General features: G+C 36.5%; 1 protein-coding gene across 1 annotated transcript in view; it reads left to right on the plus strand.

Annotated features, from left to right (window-relative positions):
- The window catches only part of VCL (vinculin), a 62,498-nt gene that overhangs the window by 20,147 nt on the left and 23,035 nt on the right, over positions 1-19,316 (plus strand). The window contains 6 exon segments of the mRNA XM_086617041.1: positions 1,364-1,434; positions 7,742-7,892; positions 9,817-9,925; positions 12,402-12,524; positions 12,796-12,956; positions 18,695-18,785. Of these exon segments, the coding sequence (XP_086473167.1) occupies positions 1,364-1,434; positions 7,742-7,892; positions 9,817-9,925; positions 12,402-12,524; positions 12,796-12,956; positions 18,695-18,785 (706 nt within the window).

The following is a 19,316-nucleotide window of genomic DNA, read 5'->3' on the forward strand; positions in this document are numbered from 1 at the left end:
ATTTTCTGTGTCATCTTTATCATGCATGTGTGCATACAAACATGTGAGACCAAAAAAAAAAATGTGCTTTGAGTGCCATGGCAATAATTAGAACAAAGTGACGTGCTTTCTGGTGGGTCATAGAACCTTGTCCTAAGAAATGAGGCATAAGATAAATTTATAACTGTGCTCTTGAGGCATTGCCATGAAGTTTAGGAGTCAAAGCAACACTGCCGTGCTGTGCACTAGGAGGGAACATGACAGCCTACAATGACCATAAGAGACAGAAACCTATTGTAAAATGGAAGACCTTTAACCTCCTCTCTGCCATTCCCTTAATTACTTAAAAATATCTATGTGACTACTTGTGAGTGTAGTACTAATGATTTTTTTTCAAGTAAATTATTGGCTAGGCTGGCTGTCTTTGAACCAAATAAAATACTAGGGCCAACACTTCTGTAAAGCCCTTCTGTAAGGGACTGGACAAGGGAGACACTCTTTGGTAAGTGGCATAAATTTACAAGGAAATAGTGCTTCTGGAAGGCTGTACAGCATTAGAATTGGCAAGTGCTGTGCATATTGGCACACTACAACTTCTGTCAAAAACCAGCAAATCTCTAAACACCAGCTGATCAGGGATTTTCAGGGCTATCTTGTCTAGCTTGAGCAGGCCTGGCAGCTCTTAACACAAACCAGTGTCTGGGTTAAAGACCACCTGCTTTGTGATGCTTTTCTGAATAGCTTATTCAGCTGGAAAATACAGTGAACAAAGGAGCTGGAAATATTTTGTCAAGTTGGTGATCTCACAGTCCAGAGAGCCAGCTACCGATTATAAAGACTTCTATTGTATAACACAAGAGCTAGTGTATAGAAAACTCCAGATTTCACTCTCTCTTTATTAGCTTCTGCACAATTATTTTTGCCTAAAGGATGGTGTGAATGTGGATGTGGGGTATATTCTCAGTAATTAACTACACTTTTCTAATAGACTAGGTTGAATAGCAAAATGGGGGTAATTTTTTAACTTGATTCCTGACTTTTGTGGGGTTTAGGAGGGAGGGAAGCCTACCGAGTTCACAGTGATTAAGTTTTTACTACTACGTGCAGCAAACAAATAGTATTGTTTCTGTGGAGAGTGGGAAGAGGGGAAAAGTGCCTCTCTTCCCATCCCTGTTAACAGTAGACATGTTGGCAGGAAACAATGTATGATTTCTAATCCATTAGACTAACCACAATATATAGTGGTCTCAAAAATATACACAGAAACTCTAGTGAAAGGAATTATTAGTACAAATAACTTTTTAAATTGTTATTTTGCTATTTGTTTTCATCTAGGCTTTACAGAGAAATTCTGAATCTTAAGTGTGACTTCTTTCTCCTGCAGGTTGGAAAAGAGACTGTGCAGACAACAGAAGACCAGATCTTGAAAAGGGATATGCCACCTGCGTTTATCAAGTAAACTCACTTTATTGTAAATCTTCTATTGTAGGTACTAGAAACCTGTTCCAGTGATAGATTGTTATTACTCATTTCTGCTGTACAGATTAGAAAATACTCTTATGTTTGAATAGTTCTTTGGAGTCTTGAGGCTGCCCTTCATCAGGAACGATCTTTCTGCTGACAGTGACTTTTCTTATTACATTCTATACATATGGATACATATCTAGGGTATTTTTTTCTTTAAAAAACCCCCAAACTTCAGAGTAACAATAGTACTTACCTATGTGCTGTTGTAGTTTTGCCGAACAGTTTCAGAGATAATGTGGTGTTCTCAATCTTTTCTATTAATTTTGTTCATAAAAAAAAGAGAATTGGTCAGTGCAGGCAGCTGATCTATGATATAACTGCCTGGAAATCTAAGACATTTGAAGAGCAGTGACTGACACTCTTAATTCCATGGCTCAGTGTCAAGGACAACTGACTTTCTCCTCCTACTGCCTTAAGTTTTAAAAATTATGTGTCGCTTCTTGTTGAGGAATTGCCAAGCTTCTTACTGCCAACTGACAAACTTTCAGTGAAGTGACTTTGCCCTACAACCTGCTGAATGTAGTGACTGCTCTATTAGTGTTGTCCAATGTGTACAGAATGACTGAATGTTTTACTGTATTCCTAAAACCAAAACAAGCAGATAGCTCAAAACAAGAAAGCATTGAGGCAACTAAGAAAATATTAAAACAGAGAGCAGAGATGATATCTAAAGAGAAAGTTTCTGTTAGGCAGTGAAAAAAGATTTAGTTGCATTGTAGGTTGACAAAATGAATAATAAAAAAAGTGCCTAGGACCAGGTAGTATTAGCATAAAAGTTCAAGAATGAAACAGCTGAATTACTAGTGAAGCAGTCTCTTACCTGAGACAACCTGTGTGTCAATCAAGGTGATGCTACTGCCTGAGACACTTTATAGGGGAATCTGGGGAACAGGAGGTCTATAGGTCTGGCATACCTTTGCAGCAAATGACTAGAAAGTCTATACTAGAGAAGAGAATTACAGATCCCAAATACATATGATTGTTTTGGGTGAATTAACAGTGTTTCTGTAGAGGGAAATTTTGCCTTATAAATCTGTTGATGTTCTTAGAAACATCACAAAGGGGAATAAGGAAAATCCAGGTGATGCAGTGCACACTGATTTCTAAACTTTTTGGCAAAATCTGAAGACTTTTAAGAAAATGAAGTAGCTACAGGGTAATAAGAAAAGTTGTTGTATGGAAAAGAGAAAACTGAAAATGAAATAAAAAATTACATGGTTTACCCTGACAAGGGTGGGAGGTAATCAGTTGGGCTCTGAGGATATCTGCTGGCATTGGGCTTTTCACCATGTTCACAAATGCCCTGGAAACTAGGATGAGCTGTGAGTCGAAAGTACTTGCTGATGACCTGAAGTCTTACACAGGGTAGTGAGATTAATAGATGACTCTCAGAAATTACAACAGGACCTTATTAAAGCGAGTGGCTTGATATTAACTGTGGATGAAATTACTTTGAAAGATCTGAAACAATGCACACATGAGAGCAGCAGGTCTAGCTTCATATAGGATGATTGACTCTCAACTGACCATTACCAATAGTGAGTAAGGTCTTGGAGCAGTGATACGTTGGTGAGAGCATCCATTATATACTCAGTAGTGGTCAAAAAATAAACCAAATATTAAGTTTATCAGCAAAAGATGAGAGACCAAAAAGTCACTATGTATTTTTCCTCCCACACCTTGAATACTGCATGCACTTGTAGTCCCTAAATTTTAGAAAGGCTGTAGTAGAACTGGAAAAGGTCATAGAAGGACTTTGGGAACAATCAAAGGTATGGAATTGCTTCTGTATAAGGCAAAGCTAAGTAGGCTGGAACTCTTCAGCTTGGGAAAGGTGACAGAGGGGACTGGAGTCCTGACAAAGGTCTAAGAAAGTATAAGTTGCATGGAGAAGATGGGAACTTGTACTTCTCTTCCTGTGCAAGAATTTGATGGGAGGATTGCTTTAAGCTAGTAGTTCATAAACCAACAACAGGGAGGCCTTTGTAATACTAAGTCATGTACTGTTAAAATTCTTTATTTTAAGTTTGGAGGTTAAGTACTTAGAATAATCCATTGTGGGTTATCAAATAGACAAACTGCAGGAAATCCCAAGAACTGAAAATAGTGGGAGGATGGGAGAGTGCCTAGAGGAAGTATGATAAATGCGTATCCTGTTTGGAACCTTCCTTAGGAACCTACTTGCAGCTGCTTTTGGAGACAGGATACCAAGTTAAATGGGCTTTTGATACAATCCGCTATAGTATTTATTATGCTGTGTTCCTGGTGTGTGATCTTGTTTGGGTGTAGAGGGGTTTGATTCTTTTTTTTTTTTGAGAGAAGTGTTCATGTATTGAAATGAGACCAAAGCTTTTTTCTTGCTTCTTGATGAATTGTATACAAACATGTAATTTTGTTTGTGCTCATTTTCTAGGATGTGTAGAGTTTTTAGTTAATTTTGAGCTTTTTGTTCACCTGGAGGAGTAAGGGATTAAGGAAAATATATTTTTCTTAATTGCTAAACTGCAACCAGCCTTTGATCAATACTTGGTAGATCGTGGTGAATTAAATAGTTAAATTACTGTAGAAATGTAATACAGATACTGTGGAATAGTACCACTTTATGCTGGGGGAAAGAACTTTTTCTGCAGCAATTCATGACTGCTTGAGTTGTGATATAATGAAAAATGCGAAACAAAGCTATCTGTCACAGTGATGAAACCTGCTTCATGTAGTGCTTACTATCCTAGATGCATTATCACGAGTTAGAAATGTTCAATGGCCTTTATGAATGATAATCTATTGCATTTGTTGGTTTTTTTTGTTCATCTGGACTTTATAGCAAAATGAACTAGTGCGTTATGAGTCCCTTGTTAACACTGTGAAGTGTATTGTCACTGGTATCTGTCTTGTAGGGACAAATGACAGTCACAGGTGAGCTGCCAAGGGAGTCTTACCTGTTCCTGCATTAAAGGGCAGGATTTGGATGCAGGAAGTGAAACAGATGAGGGTGTTTTGTTCTCTTTCCTGAGAGGAGGGGTTTTTGTTTCTGAAGTGTTAGTTCAAGAATGGGTGTTCCTCTTTAAGGGAGTTCTCCAGCAGAACTCATACAGGCATGTGGATGGTGGGATAAAGAGCAGTGCACATGTGCTAGCACCACCTTCCCTGTCCATTTTCTCCATTCAAAAGGACTGCCAGTCTTGAGGGAACTACTCTTGGAGAATGAGGGAGAAGAGCTGTTTATTCTTTTCAAAGACGTGGGATTTGGCTTGCCTGAGACTGGCATTGAGGGTTCATAATGCGTATATATGATGGTAATCGTAAAGTTTTTCAGTAGGAGTGTGATTGTGCAGCAAAATAGTTTGTTGGCTGCTGAGAAGCTATCATGCATCCCTTTGCTTGCTACTGACATACACCACATTGGAACTGTTGACCTAGAGTTAAAAAATGCTGTGTTCTTTATCTTAATTGTCTTAATCACTAGGGAGTGTGAGCAATGCATATAACTTAAATCAGATATTTTGCAATGTGTTCATATTACTTTTTCCTTCTTTACCAAAGAAGTATAATAAGCTGTAATGTCTAGGCAAAGAATAGGGTAACACCTGATTTGTTTACACTGCGAATAAAAATTTTCATTTAACTCACATGTGCGGTATCATTTAACAAATCAAGCAGTAAGAGTATTCTATACTAATGTTATTTCGATAGCCAAGTTGGAGCTGCATTGCTGGTAACTGTATGAACAAATTAATATTAATGTAAAATATTAGCTTTTTAATTTATTTCTAGAGTTTCAAGTAACCTAAACCGTAGTGAGTAAACTTACTGCAGCTTAAGCAGTTAGAAATTAAAATGAGCATTATTCAAGCATCAAAATCATTGTCTGGCTTTTTGGTGCAGGCATCTCTGGGAAAAGCAGAGGTCAGTCCTAAAATCTAGAAACTAAAATGGAGTTTAACATAAGCTGAGTTTTTTCTCATGTAAGACACTTAACAGGAATGAAGCTGATTGACTGCCAAAAATAGTATGGTTGGAAATACCATTACCGGTGTCTTCTCCACAAAGAAATTGGCTGGTGTTAACATAACTTTACTGTAATCATGCCTCAAAAATAAATATTTTATTTATAAACCTGGGGTTTTTTTTAGGGTGCAATATAATACAGGGATTAGAAAATTTGCCATAGCAATGAACTCTTGTTCAAAACTTTTGAATGGGTTTGAATCTTGTGATAGAACAAGTGATTCATTTCAGTGAATATTTCTAGTGGGTTTTGTTTTGTTTTTAAATAAAGTAATTGAATTACTTTTCCCCCCAAATTCTAATATCTTGTTTCCTAGCATGTATGCTTTGCAGGAGGTGGAGTGTGTCTGGTTTTTAAACACCACTCTGCTTTTTTGTACGTAGTGCACACTCAGGAAATCTTTCAAATGCCTTGGGAAGCTTATACAAAATAGACATTGTGCAACTAAAATGCAAGTTTACCTTTTGGAGGTTCAACTCTAAAAACTGTAAAAGAAAACTCTGAATCTTTAGAAACTTTATTGTTGATGATTATGGTGACTTCTGAGGTAATACACATTTACATTAATGCCTTTCTTTACAAATGAAAAAGCCAGCCTTGAGATAATCGTTAGACAGATGACCATGAAACTGAAATGTAGGAAATCAAGCATTTCTGAGCCTATTACTCTGAGCTGGCTGAACAGGTGATTTGTTTAATTGTTTTCTTGGCAGAGCTGAAAAGAATAAATTTGAGAAGCAAGCACAGAAGTCCAATCTAGTGAAGTCAGTTGACTTTGATAATAAAACTAAGTACATTGCATGGTAACAAGCAGTCCATTCCCACTTTCTGCCTTGAAGTCCTCCTGTATTTTCTTACTCGGTTATGAGTTACCACCATCTGATGTGCTGAGCAGATGTCTCACGAAAGAGCAGGTTATGATAAGGTCAGCTGGCCCAGTTCGATCTACTCTAGGGAGCCATTAGCTGAAAACTTTACTTTCTGAAAAAAAGTATGTTTTCGAGTATCTTATTTCTAGTATACTTAAATTTAGATTTAACCATTAAGTTCTGCCATTTGTGTTAACAAGGAACGTAAGGAAGAAAATGGGCTATGTAACTTACCAATAATACTTTACTGAAAGTAGAAGAGTATGTCCAAGCAGTCAATAGAAAGTGGGCTATATGGCAAGCATGAAAAAGTTGCAATAAGAAATCATATTCCTGTAATAAAAGGGCTTAATGTTTGTTGGAACTTTGTGTGGCTTGAATGAACACATGGCACTTACATGCGTAGAGCCTACACATTAAACTACACTTATATTTCTGTCAAAGAAACAGGAGAGAATGGAGGAAAGTCTCAGCGTAGTCAATAACTACAGTCATGAGTAGCATAGCTAACATGGAAGTAAACTGTGAGTTTTGTGTTTTTCTAAGCTGTAATGAACTAGTTGCAACAAGAGAAGAAAACTGAAAGCTTTTCAGTGTTCCAGTTCTTGATGTTTTAAAAACATTATGTTAAATGCCTTGATGGAACCTAATTTCAGAGCTCGTTAGTTTATTGTAGTACCTTCTGTGTTACTGTAATGACATACTGTAATATGTTGCAAAACCTCCTTTCTGTTTTAAGTGTGGATTTACAAGCTGCATTTGAAATTTGTACCTTATCACTAAATCTTGTGGCTATTTAAAATGCTGTTTCTCTCATGAGTATTAACAGACTCTGAAGAGCTGGGCTTACAGCTTCAAAGAGCAGGGCACAGGGTCTTGGTTTTCTTAATATTATGTTCTTTTGTCTTAACGTGTAGCTATTTAATATTTATTAATAGAAATTGGTTCTTGAATGATAATGTGAATACAAGGCTGATAAAGGTTCGCAGTTACTTTGATTGTGAAGTCCTAAAAGAATAATTGCTTTGTTCCTTGCACTTGTCATTGAATTATAGGTGTTTTGCAGTGTTGGGACCTCTCCTTAATGACAGTGTATTGACTGTTGTACATGGGATGCTTCAAATATTCCCTACGTTAGAAGATTGCATGACTTCTGAAAAACTGTATTGTACAGCTGCTGCTTGCTTTATTGTTAAAATAAAGACAATAAATACTCTTGCTTTTTAAACTATAAAGGTGTAGAATGATCAGTTTGCTTGCAGTGCTTAAGTAGTGAAGTTAAAAACAAATCCAGCATTTTCTGAAGTCTGTTGTACAGACAGAAATGAATCAACAAGTTTTGTCTGATGACTTTCCACAGAGTGGAGAATGCCTGCACCAAACTTGTTCGGGCAGCCCAGATGCTGCAAGCAGATCCTTATTCAGTACCGGCTCGTGACTATCTAATTGATGGATCAAGAGGCATCCTTTCTGGAACGTCAGACTTACTTCTGACATTTGATGAAGCGGAGGTAGGAATCCCAACGTGACTGACATAGGTATCTGCACAACAGTGTAATTAATTGAAATATCCACCTAACTGAAATCGCTAATCTAAACTATTGGTAGATGAATGTGGTTTTGATTGCTTTAGCTTGATATGATGTGTATTCTGCATTCCTTTTTGTCAGAAGGAGCTTAGGCTTGTTGCTCTCTTTTGTTAAGAGCATCTTTATATGATGTAATATTTAGGTTTTGCCTGCGAAAAGGCAGATCTCATCAACCCTGTCTTACGTCTTCCTGACACTTTTCTGTATTCCCTTCACCATACCCTTTACTGGTCCTTGTATTCTCTGTATCCCTGCAATGAAAAGCCCTAGGCTGCTTCCTAACATCTGTCTGGCTCATTAGCTGTGGCATTTTAATTGGCCTTGGAGTGCGGAAGGCCATACAAATTTCGACTGTCTGACTGGTCAGCCAGAAGATACATTCTAATCAATGTAACAGTTGCTACATTTTGGCTGCTGCACAAGCCAAAAGGTGGCTCACAGGTGCTGTTTGTCCATCCTCGGACAAAAAAGGCAGAGCTGTGAAGAAATTCAAAAAGGAGGTTTTGGGTGTCTTCTATATGAAAATGTTTCTGTTACAAATCTTTCTTACTCTTGTGATCCTCTTTCTGGGAATGTGGAGTCTTGTTTCTGAATAGCAAATATCATGCTTCTATGAGGAAATTAAGCTCATGCTATTAGAAATGCTGATATTAATTCTAAATTTTACCTGTGCAACCATCTGTTCATCTATGAAATTGTGTTATTTTTCCTGCTGTTCCGAGTAGTCTAATATAGTGTCCTTATCTCTTACTTAATCAACTCATGGTACTGTTAACACCTTCCTCTGAAATGAGGAGAGTGCTATGAGAGTTCTCTGTGGCAGTTGTGATTACGCATTATTTAAAGTGGTTTTTAATAGATACTATGAAGTGTTATAGGACAGAATTGCAAGGAAGCTAATAGCTTTTGAACTCCCTACTTCCAGTGATTAGGAAATGAGTTAACTTCTGTGGGGTTAATGCTTTATTGAACTGTCTCTGACAACTGCATGTTAACCAAAAGAAAAATATTAGTCTGGAATGATTGACTTTTCACAAACATGAAACTTGGCATGTCTCTATCCTGCTATGTTTCAAGATAAACTAACATTGGGACAAAACTGAAATGAGTTTTAGAAGAAACTATGATGTGTTCTAGGGACTGAAAACTGCGTGTGGTTGATAGGAATTAAATGTTAATTAACTCATTGTTCAATGAGAATTGTATGTTGTGTTGTCAGAAATAATGTGATTTGGGAAGTTAGGATATTAAACTGACAGAACGCTGGAACGAAGTTTGAATTTAAGTTAAGCTGAGGCAGATGTCCATAGGTAAATAAAGTACAGTCCTCACAGATTTTTTTTTGGAAAGCTTAAGATGTTGGATCTACCTTCTCACTGGAATGCTGGATAATGCTTTATCCATATGTAAAGCTGTATGGTGAAGAGTATTTCCTCTGAAAGCTTGGAGGCTGCTTTCTATGTAGTTTTGTTTTGTGATTTAAGTTAAATATTTTTTATTGGTGAAATTGCAATGAAAAACTTCAAGCATGCCAGCATACATAAATGCACTTCCTTAGAACCTATTTTCTCAATACTATCCTTCATTTATCATACAAAGTGAAAACACTGGAAGTAGGAATTTGCATTTCTGATTAGTCGAATGCTGATTAAATATTGTCTTTGTCAATAGAGCACTCCTGAGTAATGGCATTGTGGGTAACTTAATCAATATCCCAGACCTTTGTGATTGCCCATACATCATGTGAGCCAATGCCATACCTAGTCTGTTCTAATAATAGGCTTGCATTTCTAATTCAAGTGTAAATTATCTTCATCTAATAAATGACGGAATGTTCCTCTTTCAGGTCCGTAAAATCATCCGTGTCTGCAAAGGAATATTGGAATACCTGACTGTGGCAGAAGTAGTAGAGACTATGGAGGATTTGGTGACATACACAAAGAATCTAGGGCCAGGTTTGATTTGCTACAGCCTATCACGAACATACTAAGCATAGACTTTTCTGCTACTTCCACCCCCCCACCCCTACTCCAGCCCCCCCGCGGCCCAGCACCTTCCTCACCATGTTTCAAGTGTTGGACAATGATAAAGCAGTTGCTTTGAAAGTGTCTGTTGGAAAGAGTTTTAAACTAGAGTCTGAATGATGAATATTTTCTGATTCACATTCTGTCTTAAGAATGCAGAAGAGTCAAAGTGTTGGTAAATGATATGTACTATACGGATGATATGTACTGTTCCTATGCTATATTGTATGAGGGAAGCATGCATTAGTAAGAGTGAAACAAAAAAACTGAAAAAGCTGTGTAATTAAGCACTCACAGCTATAAAGTCCATTAAACTGATAAAATGTCTGTACTAGCTGAGATGGTTAGGCCTAGTAGGAATTTCTTGGAGTTCTATAAGCTACATGGCGTACATTAACATCTTAATGAGGTTGCAGAAATAGCTATTTTGCAGTATAATGCAAAAGCACAGCTGTTAAAATTCTTTTTGTTCTTTATTTGATGCTTCTTCACTAATTGTTACTTCACTGTTGTTAACTCACACTTTCACTGGTAGAGAAATAAGTGGTTGGTAAGTGAAGCATTGGGTTGCTACAGAGGAAACCTACTGTTAATCTGTCATCTACTCCAGATGCTTTAGTTTCAGTAAGCATAAAGTAGTTTATAGAATGCTTTTGTTAAATACCTAAAGTCTAGATGTTGTGGTAATAAAAGATGATGTTGGAATTAGTCACACTGAACTAAAGAATGCTTATATAAACAGAGCAGGAATGTAGTTAGTACTTTATATAAATAAGAATACATATGTAGTGTAATAATAACTAGCTTATAAATGAAATGACTAGCAGCTGTCATGTCACAGAGCATGTTTGTAGATTATCCTGTTTTTATTTAACATACGTATACTTTACCCTGTTTCCAGATGTGAAAAACTTTAAGTTCCATATGAAGGTATAGTGTTCCAGAATTCTTTATGTCCCATGAGAAGTTACTTTCAGCTAAATATCTTTTCCTGTTCAAAATGAGGCAAAATCTGAAGCAAAAAGAGCAATCTTTTCTTTCCATGAAACTCACTCTTTTACTTGCTCTACAATTTCAGTTTCTCTGTGGTCATTGTCTCCTGTGTCTTTAAATTTCCCCAAACTTAAGTTTATTCTGTTTGGCTTAGTCACAAGCATTTGGGACTTTTAACGAACGTCACAGACATAATTTGCTGTTTCATATGTATGGTAGAGGTAGTAGCTGTGGGGCAAGTGCCTTAATAGCTTAGAAGTGAGATGCAGGCTTGTACCTTTATTGCAAATAATCTTCTCTAAACTCATGCTATTCTGAATAAATAGCTAATCTCGTGCTTCTGGCATGCTCTAGACACACTGTCTTTGCCTGAACTAAATGTTGCTCAACACTTCTAGCCCATGCCTACAAAACTTTTTGTGCCTGTAGTCCTTGTTCTCTTCAGTTATATCAATGGGCATCTGAACTTAACTGTTAATGAGAGCACTATATAAATAACAGGAATATAGCATGTACACTTAAAATCCATGAAGAGCTTATAGATTTTATGTTGGAAGTAGAGAGGAGAACATGATTACATATTTAGGCTTTTTTCATTTGAAAGGAAAGATGGTTCTGCACAACTCACCCCTCTATGCTGTCAGTGTGGAGATTCTACTACTTTTTAGTGTTGTAATTAAAGTTCGTTTAACCTTTTTGTTGTATTAAGATGCCTAAGATGCCAACCAGCAGGAAAGTAATTCAGCCAAAATTCTTCCAGTTTTGTCCCCTGTAGGAGAAAGAGTGGGACCACAACAGCCCCAATTTAAATCAGCTTAAATTTTTATGAAGCCGCATCTGAAATTTCCGTATGCTGTGTGGTAAACATTGCAAGTCTTAGCTATTGAAAATAAATTTGCTCTAGAATAAATTTAATTCTTTCCACAATTCTAGAGAACTGAAATATTTCTAGCAGAACTGAAGTATAAATAGATACAATTCTTGAACTCAGGTAGAATGTCAAAGCAAACAAAGAAACAAAACTTAGATGTTTCCTTTTTCTATCATTTACAATTAAGGCTTTGATTAAGTCTTAACAGAAAAGGAAAAAAAACCCCTGTAAATTAGTTTCCGGAGTTCATGAAGTGACTTCATATCCTAAAGCAGTCATTTCAGGTGTTTTCCCATTTTATTGCTGGGATTTTATATGAAAAATTTTGCGGATTCCATTCTACTTGGCGTAGTGGCTAGGTTTTGAATCAGTGTCTTATCTGAAGCATCCAGAATGTGTTTTAAGTAACAGCTGCTAATATAAAAATTAAGTTTTAAACTTCAATATAGTTGTCATAGCTCATTAGACTTCGTTCTTGTTTAGAAAGGTCAACTGTTGCAAATTAGACTTAATATTACATTTCTTTATGTTCAATTATTTTAGGAATGACAAAGATGGCCAAAATGATTGATGAGAGACAACAGGAATTAACTCATCAGGAACATAGGGTTATGCTGGTAAACTCCATGAATACCGTGAAGGAGCTGTTGCCAGTTCTTATTTCAGGTATTTCGGCTTTAATTTTTAATATCACTCTACATTGCTGTCTATTTTGAGCTGGAGTTCCAATGTCTTAGTTTTTTAAAAATAACAGCCTTGGCATTGCTCTATACTGATTGCAAATAACTGGGCTTCTTGTATTAAAGCTACAATCTTTGAGATAAAATTGTCCATGCAAAATCGAGTGTAATACCTCTGTGTTAATGCAATAGGAGGTCACCCTGACCATCAATTGTATATTGCATGGACCTTTTTCTAATCTATGGTATTTTCACAGCTATGAAGATTTTTGTAACCACGAAAAATTCTAAAAGCCAGGGAATAGAAGAGGCATTGAAAAATCGCAATTTCACAGTAGAGAAGATGAGTGCTGAAATAAATGAAATAATCCGTGTATTGCAACTCACTTCCTGGGATGAAGATGCCTGGGCTAGCAAGGTACATTTCACACCTATATTTGTATATAGAAGTCTAATTTTTATCTGTGGTCTTGTACACTTTGCAAACTTGTCTTTTTGAGACTGTTGAAATATGTATTTGTGTAACACTTTGTAATCACATCATATAATCCCTTCAAGGTCAAAGAATATCTTCAGATATGAGTATATTTATGTATCTTTGAAAATTAGCTTTCTCTCAATCAGCTAAGTTAAAGGAACGTGGCATTTGAAAGTGACTCAGTGGCTACGTAATCGTATTTGACAGAGCAAAGTTAGGTAAAAAGCTATTGTTTTATACGTTCAACTGATCTTGTAGCTAGGCATTCATAAGTGAGATTACTTGAGATTTTTCTCCTGCGTGCTACTAGAAAAGACAGGTTTTTGTCATATTCTTTATGCAAAAGGCCTGAAGTTGAGAAGCTTGAGTCAATTTTTGGGGATCCCTCCTTGAGCACTTCCTCCTTTCCCCCTGCCCCATTTTTAGTGTGCATGTGGCAGTAAATTTTAAGTGTTTGCCGTGTCTCAAAGAATACATGTTAAATTGAACAGCCTTTCTGGATGAGTGTGATGTCTGTGAAGCTGGCATATAGACAGTATTGGTTCCTTACAACTTACTGTTAAGCTGTGTAAGTGACTGCAACTGCTTACCTGGAGTTAAGCGATACTCTTTAGTGATGCCCACTGAAGATAATGAAGTGTCTGGCAGACCATAAAGCAGCTCTGACAGACACCATTGTTAAAATGCTATTGTGGGCTTACAAATAAATGCAACTGCATAACTGAAATTCCTGCATGTTTTTTTAATACCTTGAAGTAAATTACTGAAGAGATTTTTTTGTTTTTAAGGGTTAGTGCTATGAGCAATGAGTAACTATAAATACATTTAAAGAAAATACTGAGACCTGAAGCCAGACTTGTTAACAAATGAAATCTTGCAGAAAATCTAACTTTGATGTAATCTAGGCATTAAAATCACTTTGGTCTATATTGTTTGGCACTTGACCTTTAGTTTGCCTTTTGAGTTATTTTGTCACTATCACTTCCTTATTATGACTACTTTATGCATCTTTGTTTTTGTTCTCCTGTTTCTTACCCTTTTCTCACCTTTAGAAGGTAAGCTTTCTTCCACACCCTACACCTCTACCTTGTACTAAAACCAAAAAAAGCATGTATGTGAGATTTTGTGCTGTGTGCAGACTGTGTGCTGTGCAACTTCTTATTTGTGTGCCAGCTGTGACACCATACTTATGTATATACACACACAAGTTGTAAAAGATCTTAATAGCCGTGTCTAGAATTGGCTGTCACTAAGAGAATGGTAATTGCAAGCTGAACTGCATTGAGACTGTCTTTGAGTCTGGTTAGAGTTAGCCCGAGACTTCTTGAGCACATTCTTGCTGAATGCTTTTGTGTTAATTTATGTTACTAGTCTCTGTAGCTACAAATAAAGCATCTAGTCATCCAGGAACAAGCTTTCTGCATGCCCAGAAAGCTTTATTAAATCAGGAATTTTGTCTGTTCCATAGTGTTCCACCAGCAGCCTGCCTTCAGTTCAAATGGTTCGTGTTCTTCAGGTCTAGGCCTAAAACTGCAATTTTGTATGTGCGTTTTTTCAAGTCTGTTTTCTTTTTGGATTTAAGCATTCCTCTGTTTTACAAAATAGAAATGCATTTTTATTCTAAATAACAAATTAGGAAATTTTCACAGTAAAAAAAAATAGCGGTTGCAAAAACTTGTCAATTTAGCCTTAGGAAATTCTTACTTCTCTTGCTAGCGAGGCAGATTAATAAAGGATTTTGTTAAGATAATAGTTGGTATATTAGCAGTATTTCCAAATAGAAAATATTGGTCATTATGTGTAATGCGTAAATATGTTGTGTGGACTAGTATAATCAAAGTATCATTCTGTTCTGAGTTGAGAACTTTTAAATTGTATTTGCTTTTTGAATTAAGATACACTGACAATTTGAAACTGCAGCACTGGGCTTTAGCCAAACAGTTATGATAAAGAATTGGAGTTGCAAAATGCAGAAGCAGAACTAGTTTGCTAATGGCCACATAACAGACTTTTCCTATATTTGCATATATATTTAATGGCTGACTTAATATTTTTCTGGGAGAGAGAGGGAGGAGCTCTTTATTTCTACTTGAGATTATTGTTGCATGCGTTTTGTGCCTGACAGTCAAGGGAAAGATACTTTCCCCATGCTTTTCTGAGGCAAAATGAGGTGTGTTTGGGGATGCACAGGATGCTGTTGATGTTGGAGCTTATTTTGTTTATTATTTTATCTTGAATTGTTTATACATTGAAATATTAAAAAGCTACCTATAAATAGCAGAGAATGAACAAATGTATGGAGCCAGAGTTGTAGGTGCTTTTGTAAACTACTTTGTTTGCCTTTCTAGGCTCTAAAATGCACATTACTGTTACTGGATTGCAATAATCTCTGCTTGCACCAACACTGAAGCTTTTAAAATAGTATGCTGATTTAGAATTGAAATACTGGGTGGGCAAATACTGATCTCTGACAAAAGATGGAAAACAATCTGTATTTATTTCTTTCGTTTATAGCTTTGTATCTTTTTTCCTTGAACTTTGCATTTTATAGCTTTCTTTTGTATATTCTTAGTGTTTACTTTCAAATAAACTTGAAGTAATACTCAATTCCAGCATCTTCCATTTCCATAGAAATGGAGGGAGTTAAAAGTTGTAAGAAGCTGAGAAGTATCTAGTGTCTTGCAGGATTGAACCCTGGATGGTGACTAAGCTATCTTTTCTGCCAGAAAACTGGCTTTGCCTATTTCCTTCAACATTCCCTTCTTTGGTAATGAAGTGCAGATATTGCTAGACTAGATCACTTCATTGAGTCAGAGGTTGTGTTTTATACTCAACAAGGGATTGTGTAGGATTTATTTTGCTCTGTTTCAAACGAATACTACCTGCTCCATTAATAACCTCAAAATTCTTGGTAGTGGAGGAAGTAATGCATAAAGCTATGTGAATAAGCACTCATTTGCTTTAGGAACTGATTTGCAAAATCCAACTTTCTCTTTTTTTATTCAGACAATGTTGCCCTAGTTATTTAACTTGATTAACTTAATTGTTTATCTCTTCTGAAAGGTAATAGTGCTGCTTTTGTTAATGAAAGTCATTTTGCCAACAGGGGAACTGTGGAGAGAGGAGGGGAAAGAATCCTTTTTTGCTGATACAGCTATCCAGCAAATATGTTTCATGTACAGTAGCTTTAGGATTTTTTCTTTTCTTGCTTGCAACTGATATTCTGCTGGCAAATCCCAGACAGTAAAATTTTGAACATATTAAACTGTTTAGAAAGGAACAAGGCATTTAAACAGCTCCAGAAATCAGGAATATCAAGACACTTTCAAGCAGTAAGACGTTGACAAAGTTGCTCAGTTTTGTTTAAATTGCATGTTTCTACTTTTGTCTTGTTTAATAGCCTGAATTGGTGGACAAGTCCAGACATTTCAGGATTGCTACACCTCTGTTGCTTGCCAAATATCTGACACCAGACATGACTGTGGCAGAAACAAAAATGGGGGTACCAACAAACCTAGTTAAGGATCTGTTCTAATTTCTTATTTAAAAATTACTCATCTCGTTGCAATGAAAACTCCATATCAGTTTCCTTGCTGTGGCGATGGGGAAATCTGCACTCGAAGAGCGGTTGTCCTGGAACACTTCGACTGCTATGCTAGGATTTCATTAGATTTCTTTAAATAGGAAAAGGGAACTGTATTTTGCAAACACAAGTGCAGAGCCACACAGGAAAGCAAGATTTACACTGCAGCGCAATCCAGTTGTATAGCCTTCATGGGATAGGACAGATGGGTCCTGTTGCTGCTTGGGTAATGCTGGCACTTACAAAATCATCAGCGTAAAAGCTAAAATACCTTTGACTTTCTCCTCTGATGTAAGACTTTAGATGCAGAGGCTTCTATGTAATTTTGCTGAAACTGCACTCTGCAGGCAGCTGAGACAACACAAAAGCCTGTGTTAGTAAAAAGGGAGGGGCAAAGACAGTTTACCCAGTGCTCTCCTTTCCTCAGCCATCCCACACCTATCATCTCATCAACACACAAAGCAACATCTGTTGGCTTTTAAAAATTCAGTTAGATCTCTTTTCAAATTGTGGGTAGACAGGCCTGCAGACCATTCATTCCAAACTAAAGGAGCTTCAGACCATATATAGAACAAGGGAAAACTTTAACACCTACCTTCACAGCTAGTAAGGTGTTTATATACATTTGAATACTTAAGGGATTGTTTACTTGTCTCTTTTATATTAAATGCACAATTCTCAAGCTATAAAAATGACTTTTGTAAGAATGTGACCACATCCCGTCTCTAGCTGCATATCCTAGTCTTTTGAAGTTTTTCTAAACTAAGTCCTGACATAAGCTCTGAGCTCCACTTCCTAGATTTGAGAACGAACCTTCCAGGTGAAAATTATTCTGCTTTTGGTGCTTTCTCTCAGGCTGTGATTCAAGAGCCCTTAAAAATATCCAGCAGTGTCACATGACCTTTAAGAAAGTTGGTTGCTGAATTACTTTACAGCACATTATGCTTACCTGACAGACAAACATGCCTGAATAAAACTAGCTTAAATGCCAAAACGTTTACAATGATGTAAACGTTGATGATGTATCTTTGAGACTAAGCATGCAGAATGAACAACTCCACAAAAATGTGGCAGTTCTTCAGTGTTGTCAGGATATCACAAGCTGTACCAGATACTGATTGCTGATGCTATTAGACTCCTTTCCATAAGAGTTGGACATAGACAGTCCAATTCAGTTAATAGCGTGAGAGCCAGGCTTCTTTTCATCATCTGTATACTAATCATAGGATGTTAGATGCATTTCAAATTGTTTCCATGACATGTGTGGTAAAAAGCTATTTTGGCTTTTTCCCAACTTTTTACTTAAGATACTTGTTACTCTTTCCGTTTGTGTCAGATAGAAAACTTCTGGCCTCTAGTGGAGAGATGATACGTGAACAATTAACAGAGCATGCAGAGAAATGAGAACTGGATGGTTTATCTCCTTTAGTCAAAGAGGTGTTGGATAATAGCAGCATAATAGTCAAAGAAGCAGCTTCGCTGATGCTTCTGGCAGAGAAGTTCTGAGTTCAAAACAACCATATGTGAATTCATGTGTTTAAGTCTGAAGACATTAGACTACATATTTGAGAATTCCAGGAGTTAGCTGACAGTCTTTTTTTTTTTTCTGCAAACAGCAGCTGTTTGATTTTAAGCAGCAGAGCAGGTGAAAAAATGCTGATATGCAGCCTCTTACACAGAAATGAGTAGTAAAATTCACTGTCCAACTTTCATTTTTGGAAGATTGACTAATCTCATTGTTACAACTTTTCTACATGCCCTGATGTACGTTAAGGAAAAAGATGGAACTAACTCCTAGATGTGTGCTTATTAGAGCTCTGACTTTAGAAATTATAACACTAGTAAATAAAGGAATAGAAAAATAACTAAACTTGCATGCACATTTTCTGCATTTTGAGTGAAATGAAAATGTCTGTCTTAGTTGGAAAGAAGTGATTATGACCTGCTATACTTTGAAAATGGGTTTTGAGCTGCTTCTATGGATGTGTTTCTGTAAGTAGGCTGCATTTTACAGAACTTCTATCTGCTTTGACTGTGGTGACTATTGTGCTTTGATTTTTTTGAGAGTCATCTTGGTGGTTTCTCTTTTGTAAAGGACACTGAAGCCATGAAAAGAGCTCTAGCCTTAATAGATTCAAAGATGAACCAGGCAAAAGGTTGGCTGAGAGATCCAAATGCACCTCCAGGTAATATTTAAAAAAACCAAACCAACAAACCACAAAGTATTTTGATTTTTAAAGGTCTGATTCTGTTGTGTAAGACAAAATTGCCTTTAAGCATTAATAACCCTTACATAGTGGATAATTGTGAAGAGGCCTGTATTTATTCATTCCTTTCTTTAGATTCTGGAGTTTTAACGTATTGTGTCTAATGACCTGGAAAACCTCGCTTCTTTTAAGTTGTCCAAATAATATACTCAGCATAACATATGTGGGGATTTTTGCATTCCACCAGTAAAAACAAAACCCCATAAATTGCATTGAGTGGTATTTAACTGCAGTGGTTGTGGATACTTAAATCTTTCCTTCTGTAGTTTCAAATTTTTATAACTTTTAGATTTTTCTAACAGTAATCTCTTAACCATTTTTCTTTCAGTCATGATAGAAAATTTTTCACATTAAAAGCTGCCATAAATCCTGTAACTGAAGTCTCCATTACTTATATAAATGTTTTGCCTTCGTATGCATCTTTAAAGCAAATAAACCAGATAGAGGCCT

This window comes from Tauraco erythrolophus, chromosome 9 (genome assembly GCF_009769465.1).
Source record: "Tauraco erythrolophus isolate bTauEry1 chromosome 9, bTauEry1.pri, whole genome shotgun sequence".
Taxonomy (NCBI): Eukaryota; Metazoa; Chordata; class Aves; order Musophagiformes; family Musophagidae; genus Tauraco; species Tauraco erythrolophus.